This window comes from Daucus carota, chromosome 3 (assembly GCF_001625215.2).
Source record: "Daucus carota subsp. sativus chromosome 3, DH1 v3.0, whole genome shotgun sequence".
NCBI lineage: Eukaryota > Viridiplantae > Streptophyta > Magnoliopsida > Apiales > Apiaceae > Daucus > Daucus carota.
This window is the reverse complement of record NC_030383.2, coordinates 234,675-257,453: the sequence shown is the minus strand read 5'-3', so window position 1 is coordinate 257,453 and position 22,779 is coordinate 234,675. Positions and strand designations below refer to the sequence as shown.

The 22,779-nt window shown below is 33.9% G+C and overlaps 3 protein-coding genes across 5 annotated transcripts; 1 reads left to right on the top strand and 2 right to left on the bottom strand.

Moving 5' to 3' along the window:
- Nucleotides 1–2,333: 2,333 nt before the first annotated feature.
- Nucleotides 2,334–6,903, top strand: LOC108215148 (putative anthocyanidin reductase). 3 transcript variants are annotated; one of them, XM_017387512.2, is made up of 9 exons: nt 2,334–2,513; nt 2,601–2,784; nt 3,153–3,200; nt 3,458–3,625; nt 3,783–4,000; nt 4,079–4,238; nt 4,336–4,546; nt 4,614–4,766; nt 6,459–6,903. In XM_017387512.2, exons 2-9 carry the CDS (start codon nt 2,649–2,651, stop codon nt 6,490–6,492), a joined length of 1,128 nt encoding a protein of 375 aa, XP_017243001.1. In that variant the 5' UTR covers nt 2,334–2,513; nt 2,601–2,648; the 3' UTR covers nt 6,493–6,903. The 3 variants fall into 3 exon arrangements, with proteins under 3 accessions (XP_017243001.1, XP_063945229.1, XP_063945230.1); XM_064089159.1 differs by lacking the exon at nt 6,459–6,903 and adding an exon at nt 6,322–6,373; XM_064089160.1 differs by lacking the exons at nt 3,153–3,200; nt 6,459–6,903 and adding an exon at nt 6,322–6,373 and having other exon boundaries at nt 2,335–2,513.
- Nucleotides 6,542–8,759, bottom strand: LOC108215147 (uncharacterized). The gene is made up of 2 exons (XM_017387511.2): nt 7,642–8,759; nt 6,542–7,212 (listed from the first exon to the last, which is right to left on the bottom strand). Exons 1-2 carry the CDS (start codon nt 8,285–8,287, stop codon nt 6,581–6,583), a joined length of 1,278 nt encoding a protein of 425 aa, XP_017243000.1. The 5' UTR covers nt 8,288–8,759; the 3' UTR covers nt 6,542–6,580.
- A 1,723-nt stretch (nt 8,760–10,482) lies between these two features.
- LOC108214332 (formin-like protein 5) lies at nt 10,483–22,500 on the bottom strand. Its single transcript, XM_017386278.2, has 6 exons — nt 21,886–22,500; nt 19,769–20,474; nt 18,986–19,679; nt 18,606–18,805; nt 15,625–15,860; nt 10,483–11,500 (listed from the first exon to the last, which is right to left on the bottom strand). The coding sequence occupies exons 1-6, from the start codon at nt 22,027–22,029 to the stop codon at nt 10,655–10,657; spliced, it is 2,826 nt and encodes a 941-aa protein (XP_017241767.1). The 5' UTR covers nt 22,030–22,500; the 3' UTR covers nt 10,483–10,654.
- Nucleotides 22,501–22,779: the final 279 nt, after the last annotated feature.

The window sequence follows — 22,779 nt, the reverse complement described above, 5'->3', positions numbered from 1 at the left end:
ACTTTTTTCTTTTTTGTCACTAATGTTAGGTTCGGACTTTTTTTTGTCACTAACGTTAGGTTCGGATTTGATTATTAACACTATGTAATTTTTTTAGCATTATTAAAATATAGTGTTAGTCTGCAATATAATGGCGATCTGATATGTGTCTATATTTTTATATGTAGTGTCCTAGGTAGTTTACCTTGGAGGATGAGAGTTGGACACGCATTTTGAGACTCCAAAAGATTTCAAAAATTATTTTATTTTATTTTTTCTGAATAAAATTTAATGTTGGTTTTTTCTCCTTAAAAACGTTATGTTTTGATTTGATTATTAACAATATGTTAGTTTTTTAGCATTATAAAAACATAGTGGTATTCTGCAATATTATGGTGATATGATATGTGTCTATAACATTATATAGAGTCATCTATATGGACCCTAGCTAGTTTACCTTGAAGTACGAGAGTTTAACAGGCATTTTAAGAACCTAAAAAATTTAGTTTTATAAATTATTTTAAAACTCCACAAAAATATAGTATCACTTGACTTTATAGTTCTTTACCACTACTTGTCACGTATTTTAAGGTTCCCACTTTTTATAAATATAGTTCCATAAGTTAATTTTGAGATTTCCTTTCTGAGTAAAAAAATCCGTACTCTCGTCCTACAAGATAAACTACCTAGGACAAGTAGTTAACGGTAAATTTAAATAAAGGTCTGATTTTAATTAAATAAATTTCCTTTCTGCCTATTTTCAGGAGTTTAGATGGTCGGAAAATTTAAATAAAGGTCTGATTTAATTAAATATAATAAATTTCCCAAAATGCCCTTGCAAAAGTTAACGGTAACGGCAGAAGATAACGGAAAAGGTGCAAAGTGTCTACGGGTTAAAAGTAAGGGGCTGCATAATGTTTATTCCAAAACTATTAAGTGCAATGCGCAACATGCTGAAATCAAATGGGTGCCAAATGCAATTAACTCTAAAAAGAATAACATAGTGTCAATAATCAAATCCGAACCTAACGTTAGTGACAAAAAAAAATCCGAACCTAACATTAGTGGCAAAAAAGAAAAAAATTATAGTTCAGTGGTAGGTTTCTAAACAAATAATAAGTTGAGTGGCAAAAAAATCTATTTTCCCTATTTTTTTAAGTTTGGCTAGAGATTGTTGTTCTTTTTATTCAAGGTTCGCTTTGTTTATCTTATCTTTAATTATTTTATGACTTCTTTAATATTTTTTTTGAAGTCAAAAATAATCTTAAAAAATCTACTACGCTTATTACACTTAATAAGATTTTTATAGTATATGAAAATGGTCCTATTAATGTTTATCTTGAAATAATTATTTGGACGATTATAATGATGAATCGAGAGTGTTAATGTTTTTGATGATTTAGATGATAATGATAATATTACTAAGAATCCCCGCACACACAAAATTAGAAAAATATAGGTGTTTGTTTGGATGATTTGAATATTATTTATGATATTTTATAATTATATTGCATTATAATTTTGAATGAATTTGAATTTGGAAGCTTTTAGCTAGTATTGATTTTGATAATTGGCCTTTGTTTTAGGTGATTTTGATTTTATATTCTTTATTGATATTGTTTTAAAATTGTGATTTTGGATTTTAGTATTGAATTTAATTATTGATCTTAATTTAGGTGATTTTGATTTTCATATTTTGTTGGATTGTGATTTTGAATTAGATTTTATTTTAGTATAATGCAACTGTGGTGTGATATTACACAATATCTTGATAGTAATATTAGAAAAAACTAAGTCAAAATGTCAGGGTTGTAACATTTTAAAGATCAAGTTAAACTCATAATTAAAAATAATATCAACAAAAAATGTAACTGAAAAATCACATCTTCATATCACCTATAACAAGATCAAATAGTAAAAATCATCCAAATATGCTTCAAATCAAGATGAATATGATTATTAAAGTCAGTACAAACAACATCCAAATGAGGATTAAAACAACATTGAAATTCAAACTCAAACAAATCAATACACGTATATATAAAATACATGACACACATTTATATCAAGAATGGTGTAAAATGGGTTGGGCAACTCTAAGCTCTAAGTGGTGTCTTAGTCAAATATAAATACTTTCGCTGTTTTATTTTATAGGTGGTTTGAAATTTTCAAACACTTGTAGGTGTAATTTTGAATATATAACAAAAAAATATTATTTTAAAATTTTTTATGAATAAGAATATACAATAATTATATTCATTAAAAAATAAAAAAATAATTATTTTACTATATAATCGTACTTAAGAATGTGTGTTAAAAAGTCTGAGTATATATTAAAATTATAACTTTGTGTTTGCCAAACCCGCGTACTAGCTTTCGGTTGAGATGTCTTTGTTTATATGCCATTTCTGTTAAGGTTTCTGTCCTTTTCTGAGAAGAGAATCTCGAAAAAACTTTTGTATGATATCACAATTGATTTCTATCACGGCCTAATTTCTGTTTGTGTTTGTAAACCAGCTTGCCTGAATCCTTTGGTAATATAGTAGTTGAAACTAGTTAACTTTTGATTTCCAAATAAAGCTTTGTAATTAGCAACACTCACTATTGTGTGCACTGTGCAGTGAAGCAATACATATATATATCGGAGATCTGTAGAGAAGCAAGCTGTCATGGAAGAAAGAGGAGTAAGAAAACAAGGGGAGAAAAGGTATTGTGTTACAGGATCGACAGGATACATAGCTTCATGGCTCGTCAACTCTCTTCTTCGCAGCAATTGCTATGTTCATGCCACTGTTCGAGATCCTGGTCTGTATGCTATTCTTCCCTTGCTTGATTCTTTTGTATTCAGACTCGTTTTCTTTTTTAGGAAATAGGAATATCCAGAGTCATCTAAAGATTGATTTATATCTATCACAAATTACAGATAATTACGCATACTCATAAAGTGATAACTCTATGATTACAAATATTTGTCTAGTCTAGTCATGAACACTTTAATGTTGACAAATTAAAACAGTTAAACAGTAGGAAAAAGAAAATGTAAACACGCCTCATGTTCGCTAAATGTCTCAACAAATACTTTGATCAAGTCGACAGTTATTTGGTGATTTGTGTTTCTGTGATGGAATAAGATCCTTGGAGGAGCAAGTTTAATCAATTGTGTGCTTCTGCAGCTTCTACTTGGCTCCCACAGAAACAGCCTGATTTTAGTTTTGGTGCATGTACGAGTATGAGCTATGGTTAAATGAACAAATATAAATGAACTTTTCGGTATTTTCTATTTGTTTCTTTTAAGGCAATATGTATGTTTTCCAATAACCCTATTATCTGCGCCATTACTTTTTGAATATCATATACGCATTATCAAGTTTCTATTATCAGATTTCAGTAGATAATTGTAAATTTGTGCTACTGAAACAGTACTATGATCAAAAAGGTAACATGTCTGTCTTGTGTTAACATCGAATATAATCCTCAGCAAAATATCTGCATTTATCAAAATTGTGGGGTTCCCACGATCGGTTAAGCATCTTCCAAGCTGATTTGCTGGAAGAAGGGAGCTTTGATGAGGCTGTCAAAGGCTGCATTGGTGTGTTCCATGTTGCAGCACCAATGCAATTCAGTGTTCTGGAAACAGAAAATACAGGTAATACATGTGTTTCTTATTTTTATTTGTAGCTAGTTCAAATCATCTACATAACAATAAGTATTTATTTCTTTTCATTTTGAAATCACTGAAATCCAGACAATTAAAAAAATTGTGTACTGATATCAATTTGACTTCAACTTGTTTGAACTTGAAGACAGTTATGTTCAATCGAAAATTATTGAGCCTGCAGTGAAAGGAACTTTAAATGTTCTTAAAGCTTGCGTGAAATCAAAATCAGTAAAGAAGGTTGTTTTCACATCTTCAATTAGTACCTTAACTGCCAAGGGCACTGATGGGAACTGGAAAGTTGTTGTTGATGAATCTTGCCAGACTCCCATTGATCATGTCTGGAATACTAAAGCAAGGGGCTGGGTAATACTTTTACATCTTCCTCACTTGCATTCTCGGTGATCAAGCTTCTCAGTTACCACTCTCTGTTCAATGCTGCAGGTTTATGCACTTTTAAAACTTTCAACAGAAAATGCAGCATTTCAATTTGCCTATGACAAAGGCATTGATCTTGTCTCAGTAATAACAACCACCGTAGCTGGTCCATTCCTAACTTCAAATATCCCTTCAAGCATTCAAGTTCTCCTATCACCGTTAACAGGTAGTTTGGCTTTATGCATCATCTAGTGCTAATTTATCAAGAACAATGCAGTATCATATTTAAATGAATTTAACTGAATAAAATCTGACTGATTTAGGGGATCCTGATTTCTTTCCAATACTATCTGCTGTAAATTCAAGAATGGGGTCAATTGCTGTAGTCCACATAGAAGATGTATGTAATGCCCATATATTCTTGATGGAGCATAGTAAATCAGAAGGTCGATACATATGCTGCACACAAAGTTGTGAACTGTCAGATTTGGTTCATCGTCTAGCTAAAGTTTATCCTTGCCCTAATATACAAAGGTAATGCATTAGGTCAAAACAGTTTGCTAGTTTTAAGGATATAATCTAATCTTCTTCTGCAATCCAGGCTGATGACGGACGATCAGCAGCCAGCCCCATGTGAGATATCCTCGAAGAAACTGAAAGACTTGGGCTTTAGTTACAAGTTTGATATGCAAGACATAATGCATCAAACTGTCGACCTTTGTGTAGATCATGGGTTTTTACAACCTATTTGCAAGTAAGAAAGGTTCAGTGCTTACTAATAAATGTCATTGTTTACAGAATTGTGTACTTGTTAATCTTTATAAAGTATTTTTCTCTGTGTGCCTGATGGTTAATTTTTCTCTCATCCTACCTTGATGAAATAATCTTTGAACATCGCTAAAACTAGAAACGAAGCAACATTAGTCTATATCCATTTGGAAGCAGGGTATGGGAAGTGTATACATACGCAGACCTTAACCCTGCTCGGCTGCTCTAAGTAGTGATGTTGTCCCCTTGGACTCACTTAAAAACAAAAAAGCAACTAGGTTGAATCTGCTGCTTAAAAAATTGAATATACATTTGGGTTTGGCTTAAAGTAAACAAAAACACAATCTAATACAAACAAGAACTGTCTTTTGCCGTAATTATTTATGATGACACATATTAAGCCTTCGAAAGTGCAATCTGAGCGAATGAGGAGTCCGAATCAAGAACTAATGCCAACTGAACCTAATGCTAGTATTTTCAAGTTCTCCCTCATATATGTAACTCCTAAAAGACAGACTTGGAAAGTGCAACAAGAGATAGCCAATATAAATGAGTTAGCTGTGAGGTTAATGATTCCATACCTTGATTGAACTGTGTGTGTTTTTGAGATCCTCAAACACCAAGTAAATTTACCAGAGATATATTATAGGGTCCCAGACACTATCTTTATTGTTACATGTCCTTGTAACAATGGGATCCATAAATATAATCAGGCGTGACACTTATAATCACATTTATGTTGTTGTTTTACTTGCATGAGTACTAGTCTATTATGCTAACTTAATTTAGTACTGTATAAACAATCAAATCACATAGCTGATTTACAACCAAAATACCTGTATGAGTAAGGTACTTGTTAGATTTGTCATGTTTTCATAAAAAAAATTCATGAGTTTTATTACTCCCTCTATTCCTTAATATTATGTGATGTTCTTGACCAGAACCAGATGATAAATTGAGTGCCTAATGCGTTAAAAAACAATCAGTATCAGTATAGCTACATAACCACAAAACTGGCAAATGACACAAACGAAAAATTTAAGAAAACCTCAGTTGATAAGAATGGAGAAAGGAATAGAAAGTTAAATGCTAATTACTTATATTATCATGAATTAATTAAAAGAAATTCAAGGGGCAGAAAAGAATATGACATGAGAATGATGAAGAGAAAGGATTTGAACGGAAGAAGATAAAGACAGGATGTAAGTTTGTCCTCTGCTTTGGACTAATCTCAGTAAATACTTGGCCATCCAACTAGGACCACCAGCCCTATTTCAATTAAATTGATGCCACTAGTCATACAGGACGTACTAATATACTCTTCATTTGATCCACCTAACATTTTCAAAACATTTAAGATAGATAATATGGGATGGTCCATTAAAATCACATGGCACCTTTAAGTACATAGTTAATACAAGGATTATGACATCAATTGAAGGCCAGTTGTGAGTAGGCTTTGATGTGGAAGTCGGACTAAGATCTTGAGGTGCATTTCTCGTGTTATTCTGTAGAATAAGTAACCCGTGTGCACTTTGCAGAGGACTTGCCAATTTTATGCCAAGCCGGACAAAATAATCTTGCTATGTGCCGCTTGGAAGTTGGGCACTTTTTTTGTGCTCCAGAGGGGACAGATTTTTACATCAAGACCCTTATTGGAATTTTTTTGAATTTTCAGGTTAGAAAGAACCTTCAGGACCTTTTCAAAATAAGGCTGTCGTAAAATTACAAAATGCTGATCAGAAACGATAATGCAGCTCATCAAACGTGTAAGGTCAAGTCTTTTATATTTTAAGCTCATCAGGTTTTACAAATTACCACAAAGCAAGGAAGAAGTGCTCTATGATTGAGCAAATACAGCTCTTCAATATTTGAATAAAGACCAACTTTCCCAGCCAACGAATCGAATCCCGACTGTCCAGCTATTTCTTGTATGTTCTCCAGGGGTCTATGTACCCTTCCTGCTACAACTCTGCAAACTATTAAAGCCTTCCTCAGGGTTAGATCATCTTCATAGACTTCTATAGACTCAAATGCTCTCCCACTAGTGGATGTTGTAAAAACTCCTACACCATCCTTGAGTTCCTTTTTTGTGGAGAAACCAATTCGTATAATTCGACAAACGCAGCATCTGTCAGATATACAAAGACTATTATTTCCATTCATGCCAATTGAGCATGCTATAGTGGTACCAAAAAATCTAAGGAGTTCGTTTCCGTCTGCAATGCAGCGCGGATGTTTCTTTGGGAGTTTGCTGGCCTTGATCTTTACAATCTCCCTGTATTCTTCGAATCGAGCCAAAGTCTTCTGCATATTGTGAACTTTCAAAACCTTCTCAATTCTCCCACAATGAGACTCGGATTTTAGCCAGCTGGAGCGGCAGATTATTTCAACAATCTTTCTAGACGAGTCTCCTTCTACAAGTTCAGTAACTGTGGAATGAAGCATAATATATATTAGCCTCTGGAAAGCTACCATTGTACTAAGGAGAAACAAATTATGTGATACAACTAACAGACAAAATGGACTAGCTTTGAAATTATCTCAACACAAAGGACAACAGAAACCTAAATCAAAAGGCTAGGACTTAAGAAGTAGAACTGTAAAAGGTGTTTCAAGGGGAATCAGGTCAGCACTAGAAAGTCACATTATGATGCCAGTTTTTCCAACCAAATCCTAGTTTTCTCTCCGCCCAGCCCTTCCCCTATATATATACACAAATCTTACCACATAAAACTTTTTGGTCCTTTAAATTCAAGGGTAAGATTGTAAGAAGAACCAAAGTATCTTCAATACAATTAGTCACGAAAAATGAAGTTGAAATAATAGTTGAGGATTGAAATGCAAAAGGACTAGTTTACCAGCATGCTTGGATAGATGATGTGCTTCAAGAACTTGCCACTTTCCAAACTGCTCTCCACACTTGTGGCATGTAACTGCATTAGTTTCTGCCTCAGAAGACACCCTGGGCTTATAATGTGTCATACTATTTTCCCCACCCAAAGTACTGGAACTTGGGATTTCGGACTTGCCCTTTCTTTCTGCTAAAGGAGCAGCCTTCCTTGGAGGAGTTGCTGAACTCCTGTAAGAAGGGTTGAAATATTGCATGGCAGGTTGCCCCCCAGGCCCAGGGGTACCAGGCCTCAGAGTACCCACATATGTGGACTTAATGCCACCAGTGCCGCCGCTGAGGCCTTCTTGAAATCCACCAAAACCAGTGATTTTGAGTTCACAGGTTGAATTGCTCAAAATCACTTCATGGGTGATGGGGTTGAGGAACTCACTGCTCCCAATAGATCTTGGACTACAACTTACAGGCTTTTCTAAATGTCTCTTGCTTCCATGTATCACATCTTTGAGATTTGCTATAGACCTCGAACATCCTGACCTGCCTGCTTTTTTTGTAAGGATTGTGCTCAAATGATTCTTGGTTTTTGGGTCATGAACATCTGATGCCTCTGATTTGCAATGCATAGATTTCTTTAAGGAGAACCATACTGTTGGCATCTTTTCCTCTTTCTTCAACTTTGCAGCAGCTAAGTATGGTCTATATCAGCTTTCATTTCTGCCTCTCATCACATGCGTTTTGAAATTCCTCAAAAGAAAAAACAGGTGGCCATGTGGTGAAGACAAGGCTAAAGATTAAGACAAAGCAAGGGAACACACAGAAAGTAAATGTATAGAGCAAGAGTTGTAGGAAGAATTCAAGAAAATGAGAATCTTGGGTGCTGGAGGATAATGACAAGCAAGCGGATTGTATTTTGGTTCAGTGGCTCTAATAAATGGCAGTAACTGCAGCTAAAATGTTCAGAAACAGACACCGCTAAATTGAATATGACAACACTACTCCATCCAGCAGTAAATTTTAAACAACTTTATTACACCACCTTATTTCAAATTTCCAAACTTTAAAAGCATCACAACTACATGTCCTTACTTGCACATTAAGATCAGGCTGAATTACATTTATATACGCACAACACATTCAGACGGGGTCCGCGTTCCTATCTCACTTTTATAATTTGATATTAAAACTCTCATTTTCAGTTATTTAAAGTAATAAAATTTTTCACACGTCCTAAATGATCTTAAACAATAACTGTAATTATTTTAGCCCGTACTTTTCAGAAATCCTATTTTAACAGTTTATTGTTATAATGTGACTAACTTTTTTACTGAAATCAGTTTATTATTATAATACAACTAGCAATAACACGACTAGCTCAACCTACTGCTTTATTGTTATAATACGATTAACTATAACACGACTAGCTCAACCTGCTGATGTCAGGTAGGGCTGCTCATGGGTTGTCCAACCCGTTAAAACCAACCCAACCCAACCTTGAACTAGGCCGACTAACCCGACCCATTCTAAACCGTGGGTTAATTGGGTTGATTTTTGGTTGAGCCGTTTATAATGGGTTGGGTCGAAATATAACTTTTAAAAAACCTTAAACCAACCCAACCCGGTCAAAATACATCTTTAACACTTTGATAGAATATTTTTGGTTCCTCAAGGAACTATATTTACTTATTTGGTGATGGAATGTGCAGTGAGTGTAGTGCAATGTGCAGAAACAATTAGAAATAAAGCTTTGTAGTTCAAATCAAACGACTCACATTGCTAGTTCTTATGATTATATATCATCGCAGAAACATTATTTTTAATAGTTATTACTTTATTAAGATTCAGCTGTCCACCTTAGTATGGAAAGAATATCTGCACTCTAAAAGCACATGATATTTTGTATCGGTGCAGTGTCCTATGTTATTGCTAATTGTACAAATGAAAATGGTGCAAAACATATTTTGGATTATGCTTATCTTGCAAATTTTTCAACCCGATTAACCCTACCCTAACCAACCCAACCCGTCATACAATTAGTAGGGTTGGGTTTCTAATTCTTTTTATGGTTAATGGGTTAAATTTTTGTAACCCGTACTAAATGGGTTGGGTCGCTTGAATGGTCGAAACCGACCCAACCCAGCCCATGTGCAGCCCTCCTAAATGATTTTAAACAATAACTGTAATTATTTTAGCCCGTACTTTTCAGAAATCCTATTTTTACAGTTTATTGTTATAATGTGACTAACTTTTTTACTGAAATCAGTTTATTATTATAATACAACTAGCAATAACACGACTAGCTCAACCTACTGCTTTATTGTTATAATACGATTAACTATAACACGACTAGCTCAACCTGCTGATGTCAACCTGCTGATGTCAGGACATGCATCACTTGTGCTCTATGCTCTTCAGAAATCCGAGTTTCACTATTTGTTTTTATAATGCAACTAACTCCTCCTGTTGACATCCGCACATGTATGATGCACACTGCATACACTAAGACATCATTTTATTGGTAATTCCGAATCCAGGAGAAGGTCTTTATTTGTTTACGAGATATATATCAAAATCATCTTTCATTTAGTTCAAATATATCCATTTCAAAATTAACACAATATAGACTATTTAGTTATTAATATTAGAATTTGTATTAACTTATTCATTAAAAATTAATATCAATTTAGTCACTGACAATATGATTTGCTTTATACAAAATTTTAATTAATTACTCAATTGAATCATTTTGAAATAAGCAATTAATTTGATATATTTGAATCATGGTATTAATATTTATACGATAGACGTGAAAAAATAGTATACAAAATTTTAGTCCAATAGCTTGGATGTAGCATGCTTTAAAGTAATCTTTTGAAGTAATATACTCACCAGGGAAAAAATTACAAACAATAAAAAAAATTAGTCATTCCCAGTTTCTAGCTACGTCTACCAGTAATTCTATCTTACCAAACACACTATCATGATGACAATTCTCATACTCAGAGATATAAACCTACCCCAACTATTTACGAACTATCTTCATCCGATGAACTAGAACTATTACTCATTCGCCTGTCTCTAATAGCAGGAAAAAGGCGCTCCCGAGGATCAGCAGATGAACCCTGATAGGCTTCTGCAGATGGCGCTACTACTAAGTCTTTCCTTGGTGTCTTGCTCATCTTTTCCCGATCCTTTACCTCTTTGCACGACTTATTCAAAATTAACAGAAAATCCCGGACTATAACAAACAAACGCAAGCCCTCATCTTTTCCTGCATTCCCGTGGAAGTAATCAGCTGTACTTTTCACCAGTGCTGTAATTCTCTTCTCTTCCTCCAGCAACCACATCACATCCACCTCAGCATTCTGCACAAAACTTTTGAGGACTTGATGGAACCTATTCTGTTCATCAATCTTCTTCATATCTGAATTCAGAAAATCCTTCGCTTTAATGAGTCCATGACCAAGCTTGGCGACTGTTCCTGTCAAGTTATCCGCATCTAAACCTGCAGCTTTCTTAACGTTTTCAAGCTCATCAGCCAAGCCTGAGACCACCTGAAGACCAAGACTTCGGTAGTGACTTTCAAGATCATTGGAGGAGGCCTCCAGATCACCAGATTTAATACCCCGACTTTCTCGAGCTACACGAGCAGCTCGAACCCCTTCTGACCGGATAATTTCCTGAACAACAAAATGTAGAAGTGTAGTCTTCCCATCAGTTCCTTTCACATCTGATAGTTTCAGAAGTGTGTCAAGTTTAAATGCTTGTGCACCGCCGCGAAATGTTCCATCGTTCATGCGATTGCCAGTTTTTAAAACAGCTTCCAAGAGCTTTAGAAACAGCCTACTCTTTTTCAACTCTGTGCAAGCAGCCTGCAGAAAGACCTAGTATATATTATCTCATGTATCTCAATTATTAAGCGTTATACCTAACTATGGCTAATAAATCATTCAGAAAGATGATGCTGTTTACGAGTTAATTTGCCTTCAGGTCACATATGTAAAATGCCCTCGAATATAATTTTCAATAAATATATAACATATCTGATTCGGAGGTATTGATAAGCTCATGATTCATGAATGTATCATTGTGGAGCTGCTAGGTTTAATAACTTAAGACTGACCTTGCTAATTGTAAAACTAGTAACTTTATGGAAGGGAGGATAATACGAAACAAAAAGCTACTATATCCTATACATAATTACATAAACCACTTAATGTGATATGGCATGGCGTGGTCAGTCACATGGATCCCATACATCTGAAAAAGAGAAGGATAAATAACTATAATTCAAGGTAAAAATATATTAATAAATAATATCACACACATATATATAGGGTTCTACTCCTCTACAAATATTTCTTAGAATAAAAACTACAAACAGAAATAAAAAAAAAATTGTTAAATCACATCGGAATATAGCATAAGTATGCAAATTGATCGCTGTGAGATGAATAAAATTACTGTAAAGTCGGATTTCAAAACAAAGTTCACCGATTGACGGGAAAATTCAAATTAAAAACGGAGGGAATTATGTGGGATCATGTGTGAAGGGTGTATGTTAATTGTGTGTGATGACTTCTAGGGGGCATTAGATTAAATTCAACCAATGACTCATCTTAATTTGTAGTTTGTATTTTAATCTTTGTTTGTATTTGAATACTTGACTATATATATATAGGCTAGTGCTCAAATACAAAATATCCTTAAAATGAAAACTACAAACTAAATATTTACCAATACACCCACCAGTTCTCTTTCTCTCGCATGTACGTATATATCATCCACATCCCTCTTCTTTCATTATCTCGGTCTCTTTCTCTTTCTCATCTCCACTGCTACTCATCATCACCCGCGACCTCTCATCATAACTTCCCTTCCTTGCCCTAGCCACTACCGTGCATCATCCACCATTGCCACTGCATCATCACCCACCCTTCCCCTCTCCTCCCCAGATATTTGTTTGATGACCTCGCGTCCAATCTTTACATTATCATAACTACCACGACCCTCTTATACTTAATTGCTTTCTTCATATGTCGTTATGTCATAAATTTTCGGGTCATTAGAGCTATGATTGTTATTTCATTTAGTGAATAACTAATCAGCAAAGTTGCTTATTTAATTACATAAATCGGTGGTTACTACTGTATAGATTAGTGATTTTCGCTTTGCAAATTAGTGGTTTGTGTTGCAAAAATTGGTGAAAATCTCCATAAATTAGTGAAACCTTCATAACCGTGTTTGTTATCCATTCTGCTGATAATAATGATGGTGAAGATAGTGGAGGTGGTGGATATGGAAGGGCGGGAGCATGGAGTGGGCGGGGCACGAAAGAGGAGGGGCGGCAGAGGAGGTCGCTTAGATGGCGGAGGAGGGAGACACGGGCGGCAAAGGAGGTGGCTGAGATGGCTGAGGAGGGAGAAAACAGGATGAGGCTGTGGTTTCAGGCGGCGTAGTTTCGCCGGAGTTGCTGAGAACAACTGGGGTTGCAAGTGAAAGGCAGCGGCAGAGGCAGAGTTGGAGGTGGCGGAGATGGAGATGGAGATGGAGATGGAGATGGAGGTGGATGTGGAGGTGTAGATATTAATGATATGTGCTTTGGAATTTAGTGATATTCTCGGGGCCAACAAACCTCCTCATACCTTTAAAAGCATTGGTTCGCTTTTAAGTTTATATTTAGTAGTTTGTATCCAATACAAACTACTAAATACAAACTTAAATGTGAACCAATGCTTTTAAAAGTATGGGGAGGTTTATATATATAGGGTGTGGTTCATTGAGGAACCAATTTTGTTTAGTAACTTAGGAACTTTAATACGAGCCTTGCACGTGTCTATAACACAACTGTAGGCATTTTTTAGCAAAAGAATAGAACTAAGATTATACAATACAGAACATGTTATCCATTACGTTAACAATAAATTTCTTTTAGTATATTTGGTATAATAGAATTTAATTTGTCGAATATATTTCTACTATAGATAACATTATTACTAATAATTTTACGTTAAATACTAAATACTCTAAAACATATAATATTTTCTAATTTTCTATATTATACAATTTCAATTTTTTTTTTTAACTTTTTGTATTCTATCTTTTTTATTCTACGTTCTTTAATTTTCTTTTTGTGTTCAGAATTTTTAATTAGGTTCTGTATTTTTTTAGTGTTTGTTCTTTAATTTTGTATGTTATGTATTTCCTAGTCTTATGTTACTTTTGGTACAGTTTTATTTTTTTTTCTTAGGATTTGCAATTTTCTTTTTGTATTCTTTAATTATTTTATTATCCTAATTTTTTGGTGTTATGTTTCTTCGCTCATTGATATATGTTCTTTAATATTAGATGTATAAAAGAATTTGTTCTTTTCTAATCTATTTCTATTACAAAATAATATTATTATAAATTATTTTGAATTTTATTTTTAGGTTTTTTTATCATACTATTTCATATATTCTTAATCTTTTAATAATCTATAATATTCTTTGCTTTCAATATTTTTCACTGTGTGTTCTATAATTTTTGTGTTCAAAAGATTTCGTGTTCTGTAGTTTTTATTATTTAAATTATTTTATTTATGTTCTGTATATATTTTTTTTGTGTTCTGTATATATTTTATTTTGTGTTCTGTACTTTTTTATTCTTTAAATTTTTTAAGTTACATATTTTATTTGTGTTCTGTATATATTTTATTTGTGTTCCGTATATATTTGGTGATATTTTATGTTGTTCTATAATTTTCTTTTTGTGTTTTTTTTATTTTTTTATGTTCTGTATTTCATATGTTCAGTATTTTGTTTTATAAATCTTTGGTGTACTGCTTTTAGAAAAAAAATATATATATTATAATAATAACATTATTTATAGAATATGAATCATATAAATTTGTTGCATAATCTACATCTAATATTATTTATGATTATGATAGGTATTAAATAAAAAACACAAGTAACTGTTGCTGTGACAGTTTTAAACTCACCGTAGCGTGTTCAGTTTTTTTAAATGGACACGTGCAAAGAATATGGTAAAGTTACTAGGTTCCTCATTTAACAGTTCCTCAAGGAGAATGACCCTATATATATATATATATATATATATATATATATATATATATATATATATATGTGTGTGTGTGTGTGTCTATATATATATAGGCAATTGCTCAAATACAAACCATTAAAATAAAAATTAAAATACAAACCAAGGGAAACTATACCTAAATGACATCACCCACCCGCTATATGTCATCACTCATCACCCACCCATATGTCATCACCCACCTGGGGCCTACCCTCGCCCCAACTCAATCCGCCCGGGGCCCGCTAGGGCCTTGCTAAGGCTCCTCACAGGCCCTGAACATGCTCCAGACAGCCTTAAGAGCCAAAATTTGGCCTCACCATGGTCCCACTAGGCCCTGCCCCGACCCTACTAGGCCCCACTTAGACCCCGTCTAGGCCCATCTCGGGGTCATCCGCGGTCCCAAAACCCTTACCGTTCTATTTAATCGCGTTGGTTTGTGTTTAGTTTGTATTTTGGTAATTTGCATTGGAGTAGGACCCTATATATATATGTGTGTGTATATATATATATGTATATATATATATATAGGTTCAAGTTCTATGATATATGCTAGAACTAATATTTGATTTTACATATACGAATAATGTAAAATATTATATTCAAATTCTAATATAAACTAACATTAAATATACTTTTTCTAGGAAAAACATAAAATTAGATCAAAATACATTTTTTAGAAAAATCTCAAAATTAGATTAAAATATATTTTAAAAACATTATATTTAAGAAAAATACAATTAACAACAATTAGGATCACTACACAGGTCCAAAGCTAGTAAATTAAGTATGTGAAATACAGATTCCAACATAAAGAACCACCAAACCGTGTTGTGGTAGTACCTTTTAGAAAGAATGGAGCAATTAGTAGGAAACAAATTCAAGCAACAAATGCGAGTCAAAGTTCTAACATTACCTCTAAAGTTGTAAATGTTTCTTTGACAATTGTTGCCTCCTCTTGGAGAGTGCACATGAAGAATAGTGACTCTAGCCTCTTGAATGCAAAGGGTATTTCAACTAAGACTTTCAAAAACCGCTCAGCAGTTCCAAGTCGAGAAGGATCCCCGCTGTAAAGCCGCAGCTTCAGTTCTTCTTCAGTTGTGGGTGCCATCTTCATTAAAGTTTCCAAGAGTTCAGAGGGTAGCTCAATTCCTGATTCAACTAACACGGATTAGTACCGCACTATGAAGCAATATATTTAGCATCAAGATATACTCCTCAAGCATTAAATGAAACTAAAATATAACACAAATAAAGGAAAATGGATTATCACAAAAATTTATTATTCTAAAGAAAATTATAATGATCACAACTCACAAATGACACGTCAAAGCATATCTACTCATACTTAATTATTATCATGGGCCTAAATGCCCTATAACATGCTTGATTCTGAAGCTCTTACTTCTTTAGAAAGATCAAGATAATATTTGGCAATAAATAGTAGACCATAATATGTATATACAAGCATGTATAGCGATCTTGTCGGACTGCAATTCAAGCCAAGTCGAGTCGAGTTCAAGCTTTTCACAATCGAGTTCGAGCTTCTTTTCTTTTACGAGTAAAAATAAAGTCTAAGAATAATCGAACCTGAAATGTGTGTTCGAGCTTGGCTGGAGTAGTATAGGAGCCGAGTTCGACCTATCCGCGAATTTTCGAGCTTCAAGTCTTTAACAAGATCTCAAGCTTATCGAGTTTTTAACGAGTTCTCGAGCTCGAACTTCATACTCATAAATTTATGAATTTTTTTTTCTCAACTTCAATCTTAAAAATAATTTCCTTCTATCAGAACTGACAAATAAAATTTTAAAATAACACACTTACGTTATTTGAAGTTACTTCAGTTAATCAAGTATAAGGTGGTTGTACTTGTCACCTAATGTTAATAATTATTAAAAAATTATCACTATTTCATTAGATTACTTTTCAGATCATCTAAATAAGATTTTGATCTTGTACATTTACACTGTTTTTGTGGTTGTACTTTATATTTTCATAAGTTATGTATATCAGATAGTATATCATAGGAACAACCAAATAAGAATCTTATTTTTATTAGCAGGTAATATGATTTTAATTTTTCTGAAATAACTATATACAATAAGCGCCTAACTATTAATAGTTACATAAATTATATTTTGAATTTAATAGCACACACATATTATAATTTATTGTGTTAGTGACATTTATTTGGTGATGTAGTTTATAACAGAGTTGCATAAATTACATAACTCTAAACTTGAGTTAGCTCAATTGATAAGAGCAAGTGACAACTATCATGCAAATCAAGGTTCGACTCTATCAGGAGACGCTTGGCACTTGCTCTTCGAAGTTGAATCCGAATTTACCCGGAGCAGTCCATTACCCGAGGTTAAAATCTCATAGTAACGTGGGAGAGTTTCTTTGATTAAAAAAATAAAAACAATTGGACTAAATTGATTAAGACATTGATTAGGGACTGATCAAAGATAATATTAACCGAAGAAATAAACAAAATATTTGATGTCTATTTTCAATATATTAGCTTTCTCAAAAAAATATATACTATATATGGTCAACCTAATTTTGGATTTTCACATGTAAAATCTATCTAGCCTCATTCTCGTACTTTGGTAATAGATAGTTTATTATATGAAAAAACTAGGCAAATTTATTTAAAAGAAAATAATTAATATTTATTTTAATTAAAAAAAGAGAATGTTTTTTAATTATATATCAAAATCTCATATAAGAATTTGTTTAATTTAATAATTATATAATATAATAACACACATAACACATTATCTCTTAATGAAGAATATATATTAATTAATAGTTAAAATATTTTACAATGATTAATCACTTGAATAAAAAAAATATAACATTACTATACATGATATTATATAACTCATTATTAATCATTCATTTTCTTTTAAAATAATAATGACACTTTTTAGTGAATTAAGAATGCATTATTAAATACTTGAATAAATTATACTGCATATTATCTTCTCATATTAGAAGTTGTTTAGTTTAATAATTTTGATAAATAAAACAGTACACGGAGTATATGAAAATAATATCAAGTTATTAGTTATTAATAAAGCATTAAAAGTATAAATAATATTAATAATATATATATATATATATATATGATAACATATAAAAGACACAAACATTGATTAATAAGTAATCGAGTTCAGGTTTGAGTCGAACTGAGTTCGGACTCCGGCTTATCGAGTTGAATTCGAGTTGAGACGGAAAAAACCCCGCTCGACTGGAGTTTTTAATCAAGCCCAAAAATCAGTTCCAGCTCGAGCTCGATAATGAGTATGAGCCGAGTTGAGCAGAGTTACTCGAGCTGAGTTGAGCGGAGTTGGTCGAGCCGATCTCGACTTGAGCTCAAAGAAGCTCGGCTTTAATTACCCTACGATCTTGAAAAGGAAGGCCCTCATATTAAAATAATTATAACAATTTCATACTAAAAAACTTATAATTATTTTGTATACAATATTTTAAAAAACTCATTTTTTTAATCAAAATATATTTTTAAACAAATTTTATTTAAACTTCATGATCAAACAAACTTTTTAGCCTTTTATCTACTCAGTTTTTATATATTATTTAGTATACAATTTTAAGCCCAATCTTTTAATTAGTATACAAGTACATAAATTTCTATCAAATATATTAACTTCCTCTTCTCATTTTTTTTTTGTCTGTTAATTAGAAGTTGCAAATATATGAACTATGTTTAACAATACACCCAAATTGTCTGTTTGTTTATTTATGTAATCCTTAGTTTTACCTGATCTAGGCCAAAGGAGCAACTTCGGACATGGCCTATAACTACAATGTGTTTAGACTTATACAGAATATGGTTTATCTAGCAATGTGAGAGAAGGGCAAAAATTTCACCTTCTTGAAGTGCATCACAGACTTCCTCGGTTGTCACGTTCAGTGCCTTTAAGAGTATTGATAAATTCTGTGCTTTCTTTGGATCAATGATCTGAACATACTGTGTTGGAGGACCTGAAGGTAAAGCACCTGTTTTCATCTCTTTCTTGTTCTTTCCAGCAGGGGCACCAAACAGCGACTCTATCATCTCTTCATCAAACCTGTTCAGACAAACATTGTTTCTTCTTAGCACCATAGTATATCTAAATTCAGGTTTTCAGAAGAGGAGAAAAAGAAAAAAAAGCAAAGCGGGTAAGCGCTGTTCATCCCGCCTTCATAGCAGGGTTTGTGGAGGTTATTGGAAAATCAGTAAAAAATGAATGCTAAAAAGGGAAACTTACTGGAAAGACCCTGACTTAATTTGATGCCAGACCATTGAATGATCAGGGTTTGCAAGAACCTTATCCCAGAAAAACGGCTTTAACTTAGCTTTAGGTGCACCAGTTTCATCCCCTTCAGACAAAGCAGAAGATGACGGATGATGGGGTCCATGAGTTGAAGGACGAGGCGGTCTCAACCCCAAGTTGGGTGGCCGAGGGGGAGGGATACCGCCAACTGGAGGTGGTGGTGGGCGAGGACCAGTCTTAATTGCAGAAGGTACAGGAGGTGGTGGTCCTCCAGGATAGGGATTATGTGGGATAGAATTAAGTCCCTGTGAGGGCGGCAATACAGGAGGCGGAGGAGGTCCTTTTCCAGGAGGAGGTGGAGGAGCAGGAGCACTTTTCATGGGAGGAGGGGGGGGAGGAGCTCTCTTGTTAGGAGGAAGTTCAGAGTCTGCACTTTCTGGGAGATGCTTTGGAGGCAGTTCTGTAGTTACAAACTTTCCAGGAGGGGGCTTCAATGAAGAGGGGTAATTCTGAGCAGATTCCTCATAATTGGGCTTGAGAATACTGGTAGCTGTTTTTACAGGAGTTCCCAGATTTGTAGTACCATGAACACCAGAGCCAATATAATGGCTCGAGTTATGCAATGAAAGATTACCAGGCCTGTGCTTGTTTATAGAGTTTTCTGAAGCAAAAGACTTGTCTGAAGAATCTGAAAGATCAAACATAATTAAATGTCAGCAATAATAAATCAACCAAAATTAACATTGATCGACTGAGACTATATCTGAGAACATGTACCAATGGAATAATTGCTTAAGCTTATGCGGAGAAGAGGCCCCTCATCATTTTGTCCAGCTCTATGCCGAGTCCCGCAAACTCTGTAATAGCAATAAAATAGCACTGCGACAATTATGAATGTTACTGTTGCAGTTACTGCAACAGCAATAACAACTGTTTTGTGGTTTCTTTTCTTCCTCGACTGATCGTTCATATAAGAATTTGGACTTGGTTCACTAGCTACGGGTTGTGAACTTGAACCATTCAAATCTTTAGGGAAAAAATTACCAGATGCTGAATGACCTTGAAAACTATCCCCTGAAACTGAAGGAGTTGGACTGAATGAAGGTGATTCAACTGCAGGTGATGGCGATAAGGCTGGCGACAAAGCCGGCAATGGAGATGGAGATGGTGCTGAATCCTGAATTAGTTTTCTTCGTCTATGACCACTGGACTTATAAAAGGAGTCAATATACTTCACAAGCCAATTTTTGGAAATTTTCTCTTCTCCCGACTCCAAGATCATAAGATTCATCTTCCTTAAACAATTCATAAGAGTTTGCTTAATCAAAGGATCAAGGACTTGGGGAGCTATATGTCTGTTTGCTTTCTCAGAAAGCATAATGATTGTAATACTGTCACTTGCTTTAGGATATGGTTTAAGATTTTCAATAGCTTCCTTGATATGATTCAACTCCAGCCCACAGTTGATCCATAAAAGCTGAGCCTGTGATTAAAAATTTTCATTGAATCTAATGTAAGGGAGCAGTAATTGCATATGCAAAATACAGGGCTGAGTGAACACAATTTTTTGCATTTTCTATTTTGTGATGTCTCTCTTAAATCTCTAAATTTTTTAAATTTAAAGGTAGTAAGTTTTAATAATTTGAAAAACTAGATGGGCCCACTAGTTCCCTCCATCTTTCTAATCAATTGTACTTTATGTGTTAAATAGTAATTGGTGCTCCGACTTCACGATTTTACCCACTTTTTCCCTTCCATTAATCCCCGCGACAGAAGAGTAATAATATACAGATAAAAGATAAGATTAAGAAGTACACCACTACACAAAATTTGCAACCGCATATTCATATCAGTCAGTTTGCAAACAGTACAAGATTTATAAGCATCAGAGGACTGTGGAGCTTAAGGGAAACAGAATGCGGATGCTGTTTGAAGCAAATGCAGAAAATATTTCAGATTATGGCTGTAATTTTAAGAAGCAAATGTACATATAACTTATCAAGACTTGAAGGAAAAATAAAAAAACGTACAAGCTTTTAAATTGCCCCGTAGATATAGCGACTGTGAATTCAGCAGGTTTTTAGTATGAATACAAGAAGTAAAACAATATTCTAAGAGATTTGAAGCAGGGCAAATTATTAAGAGAAAAATGCTTCAGGAATTAGCAAATAATAGCTTTCTGTTTTTAACCTGCTCCAAGTCTAAAATAAAATATCTGAGTCATAATTGCACATCGATGAAATGGAAAGGGTAAGAAATGTCAGCTGTAGCCTTGAAATGGAAGGGGTGAGAAATTTACTACTTACTAAAACCTTTTCCTGCATTGCTATGCCACTCCTCACCCTAACAACTATTATAATTGATTCCAAGAGACAATGAAAAAGTTAAACATGAGTAAAAAAAATTGACCTATGTTAAGTACAAAGAGGATATGTGGGATTGCTAAAGCTTAAGAACCTAGTGTCCATTATTTGGGAAAAATTGGGTGTGCAAGATAAGACTATGGATCACCCGCTTGATTCTATTGAAAATTGGGTGCGCAAGATGGCATTATGGATCATCTATACTGACAACCTAATACTTAATTCTTTGGTAAACTGACATTATGTATCATCTACTTTCTTCTTTAGTAAAACACATACTCGCATGGCATATTCACAATAGAACATGGGGCATTGTTGAAAAATGACTGTACCATTAGAACTGACTATACCTACGCTGATTTATGTAGCCGCTTATCCAACTTGTTAGAAGATGGAAAATGCTTATACGATCATAATTTGAAAAGAAAATGACTTGACAAAGAAATAGATTTCAAATGAAAAACAAAAATGTCCTAATTCCTAAGCAGAGTACATAAGAAATAATAGAGTTAGAAATACAATTAAAATTACCATATCCTCATCTAACACCGGAGACCTGATCAGATTGTGGAGCGATAGTCTGTGGAGGCCTTGATCACCTCCCGAAGCTAAAGGCAAAAGAGTCAACACAATAAAACAGACAACTCCTCTTACACCCATTTGTTCTTGAATCATCAAATCGAATGCATACTATGTGAATGTCACACAACAATAAGAAATCACTTGTAATTCTCAATTATCCCAGTGACAGAGACTTAGAAGCATCTAAATAGTTAAATAAAAAGATTAATCTTTATGAGTAATCCAACTCAAAGAACCTTAACATAATCCGCTGACCCGAATCAAGACTTGATGCAAGAATTAAACCCAAGTATCAAAACTGGCTTGCCAGTATGTAGAATCAAAACCCAACTAACTATGATAACTCCAAGAGAGAGAAATAAAATTATGTATCCGTATAACGTATGTGTGTGGATGTTTCAGGGAGGTTTGTCTCTTTGTAATAGCAATCAATCAAGTGTTATGGTGAATAAAGACCAGATCCAAGAAAGTGAAAAGAAAGGAAGCAACAGAGTAAACAAACAGGCGGGCGCGTTATGACCAAAAAAGCAAAATAAAAAATAAAACAATATGCGATGACGAGTTCAGTTGACCGAGGAAAAAGTGTCAACACGGATTTAAAGATTTTTGGTAGTTCTTTGTTTCGAGAAGACCCATAATTTTGTACTCCCTCCGTGTTTTTTTTCGAAAGCAACCAAATTTCAATAATGAGATAAATCGGGTTTTATATCAAATTGCCCACCGAACTCAACAAAATATATCAAATAGCTACCCGATCTCCACGACGACTCATTTATACCACTATAATACTCCTATATATCATTCCGTTAACTTTAAAAAAAACTTAACGGCAGAGTTGACAGA

Bases quoted from the DNA above. Each gene is read 5' to 3' on its own strand.
- LOC108215148 (XM_064089159.1), top strand. From the start codon at position 2,649: ATGGAAGAAAGAGGAGTAAGAAAACAAGGGGAGAAAAGGTATTGTGTT. The intron at 3,201-3,457 runs GTACGAGTATGA...TATAATCCTCAG, and splicing joins TGATTTTAGTTTTGGTGCAT to CAAAATATCTGCATTTATCA. The intron at 4,239-4,335 runs GTAGTTTGGCTT...TGACTGATTTAG, and splicing joins TCTCCTATCACCGTTAACAG to GGGATCCTGATTTCTTTCCA.
- LOC108215147 (XM_017387511.2), bottom strand. From the start codon at position 8,287: ATGCCAACAGTATGGTTCTCCTTAAAGAAATCTATGCATTGCAAATCA. The intron at 7,213-7,641 runs GTAAACTAGTCC...TTCATTCCACAG, and splicing joins TCATCTATCCAAGCATGCTG to TTACTGAACTTGTAGAAGGA.
- LOC108214332 (XM_017386278.2), bottom strand. From the start codon at position 22,029: ATGATTCAAGAACAAATGGGTGTAAGAGGAGTTGTCTGTTTTATTGTG. The intron at 18,806-18,985 runs GTAAGTTTCCCT...TTGTCTGAACAG, and splicing joins ATTAAGTCAGGGTCTTTCCA to GTTTGATGAAGAGATGATAG. The intron at 11,501-15,624 runs GTAATGTTAGAA...GTCTTTCTGCAG, and splicing joins AAACATTTACAACTTTAGAG to GCTGCTTGCACAGAGTTGAA.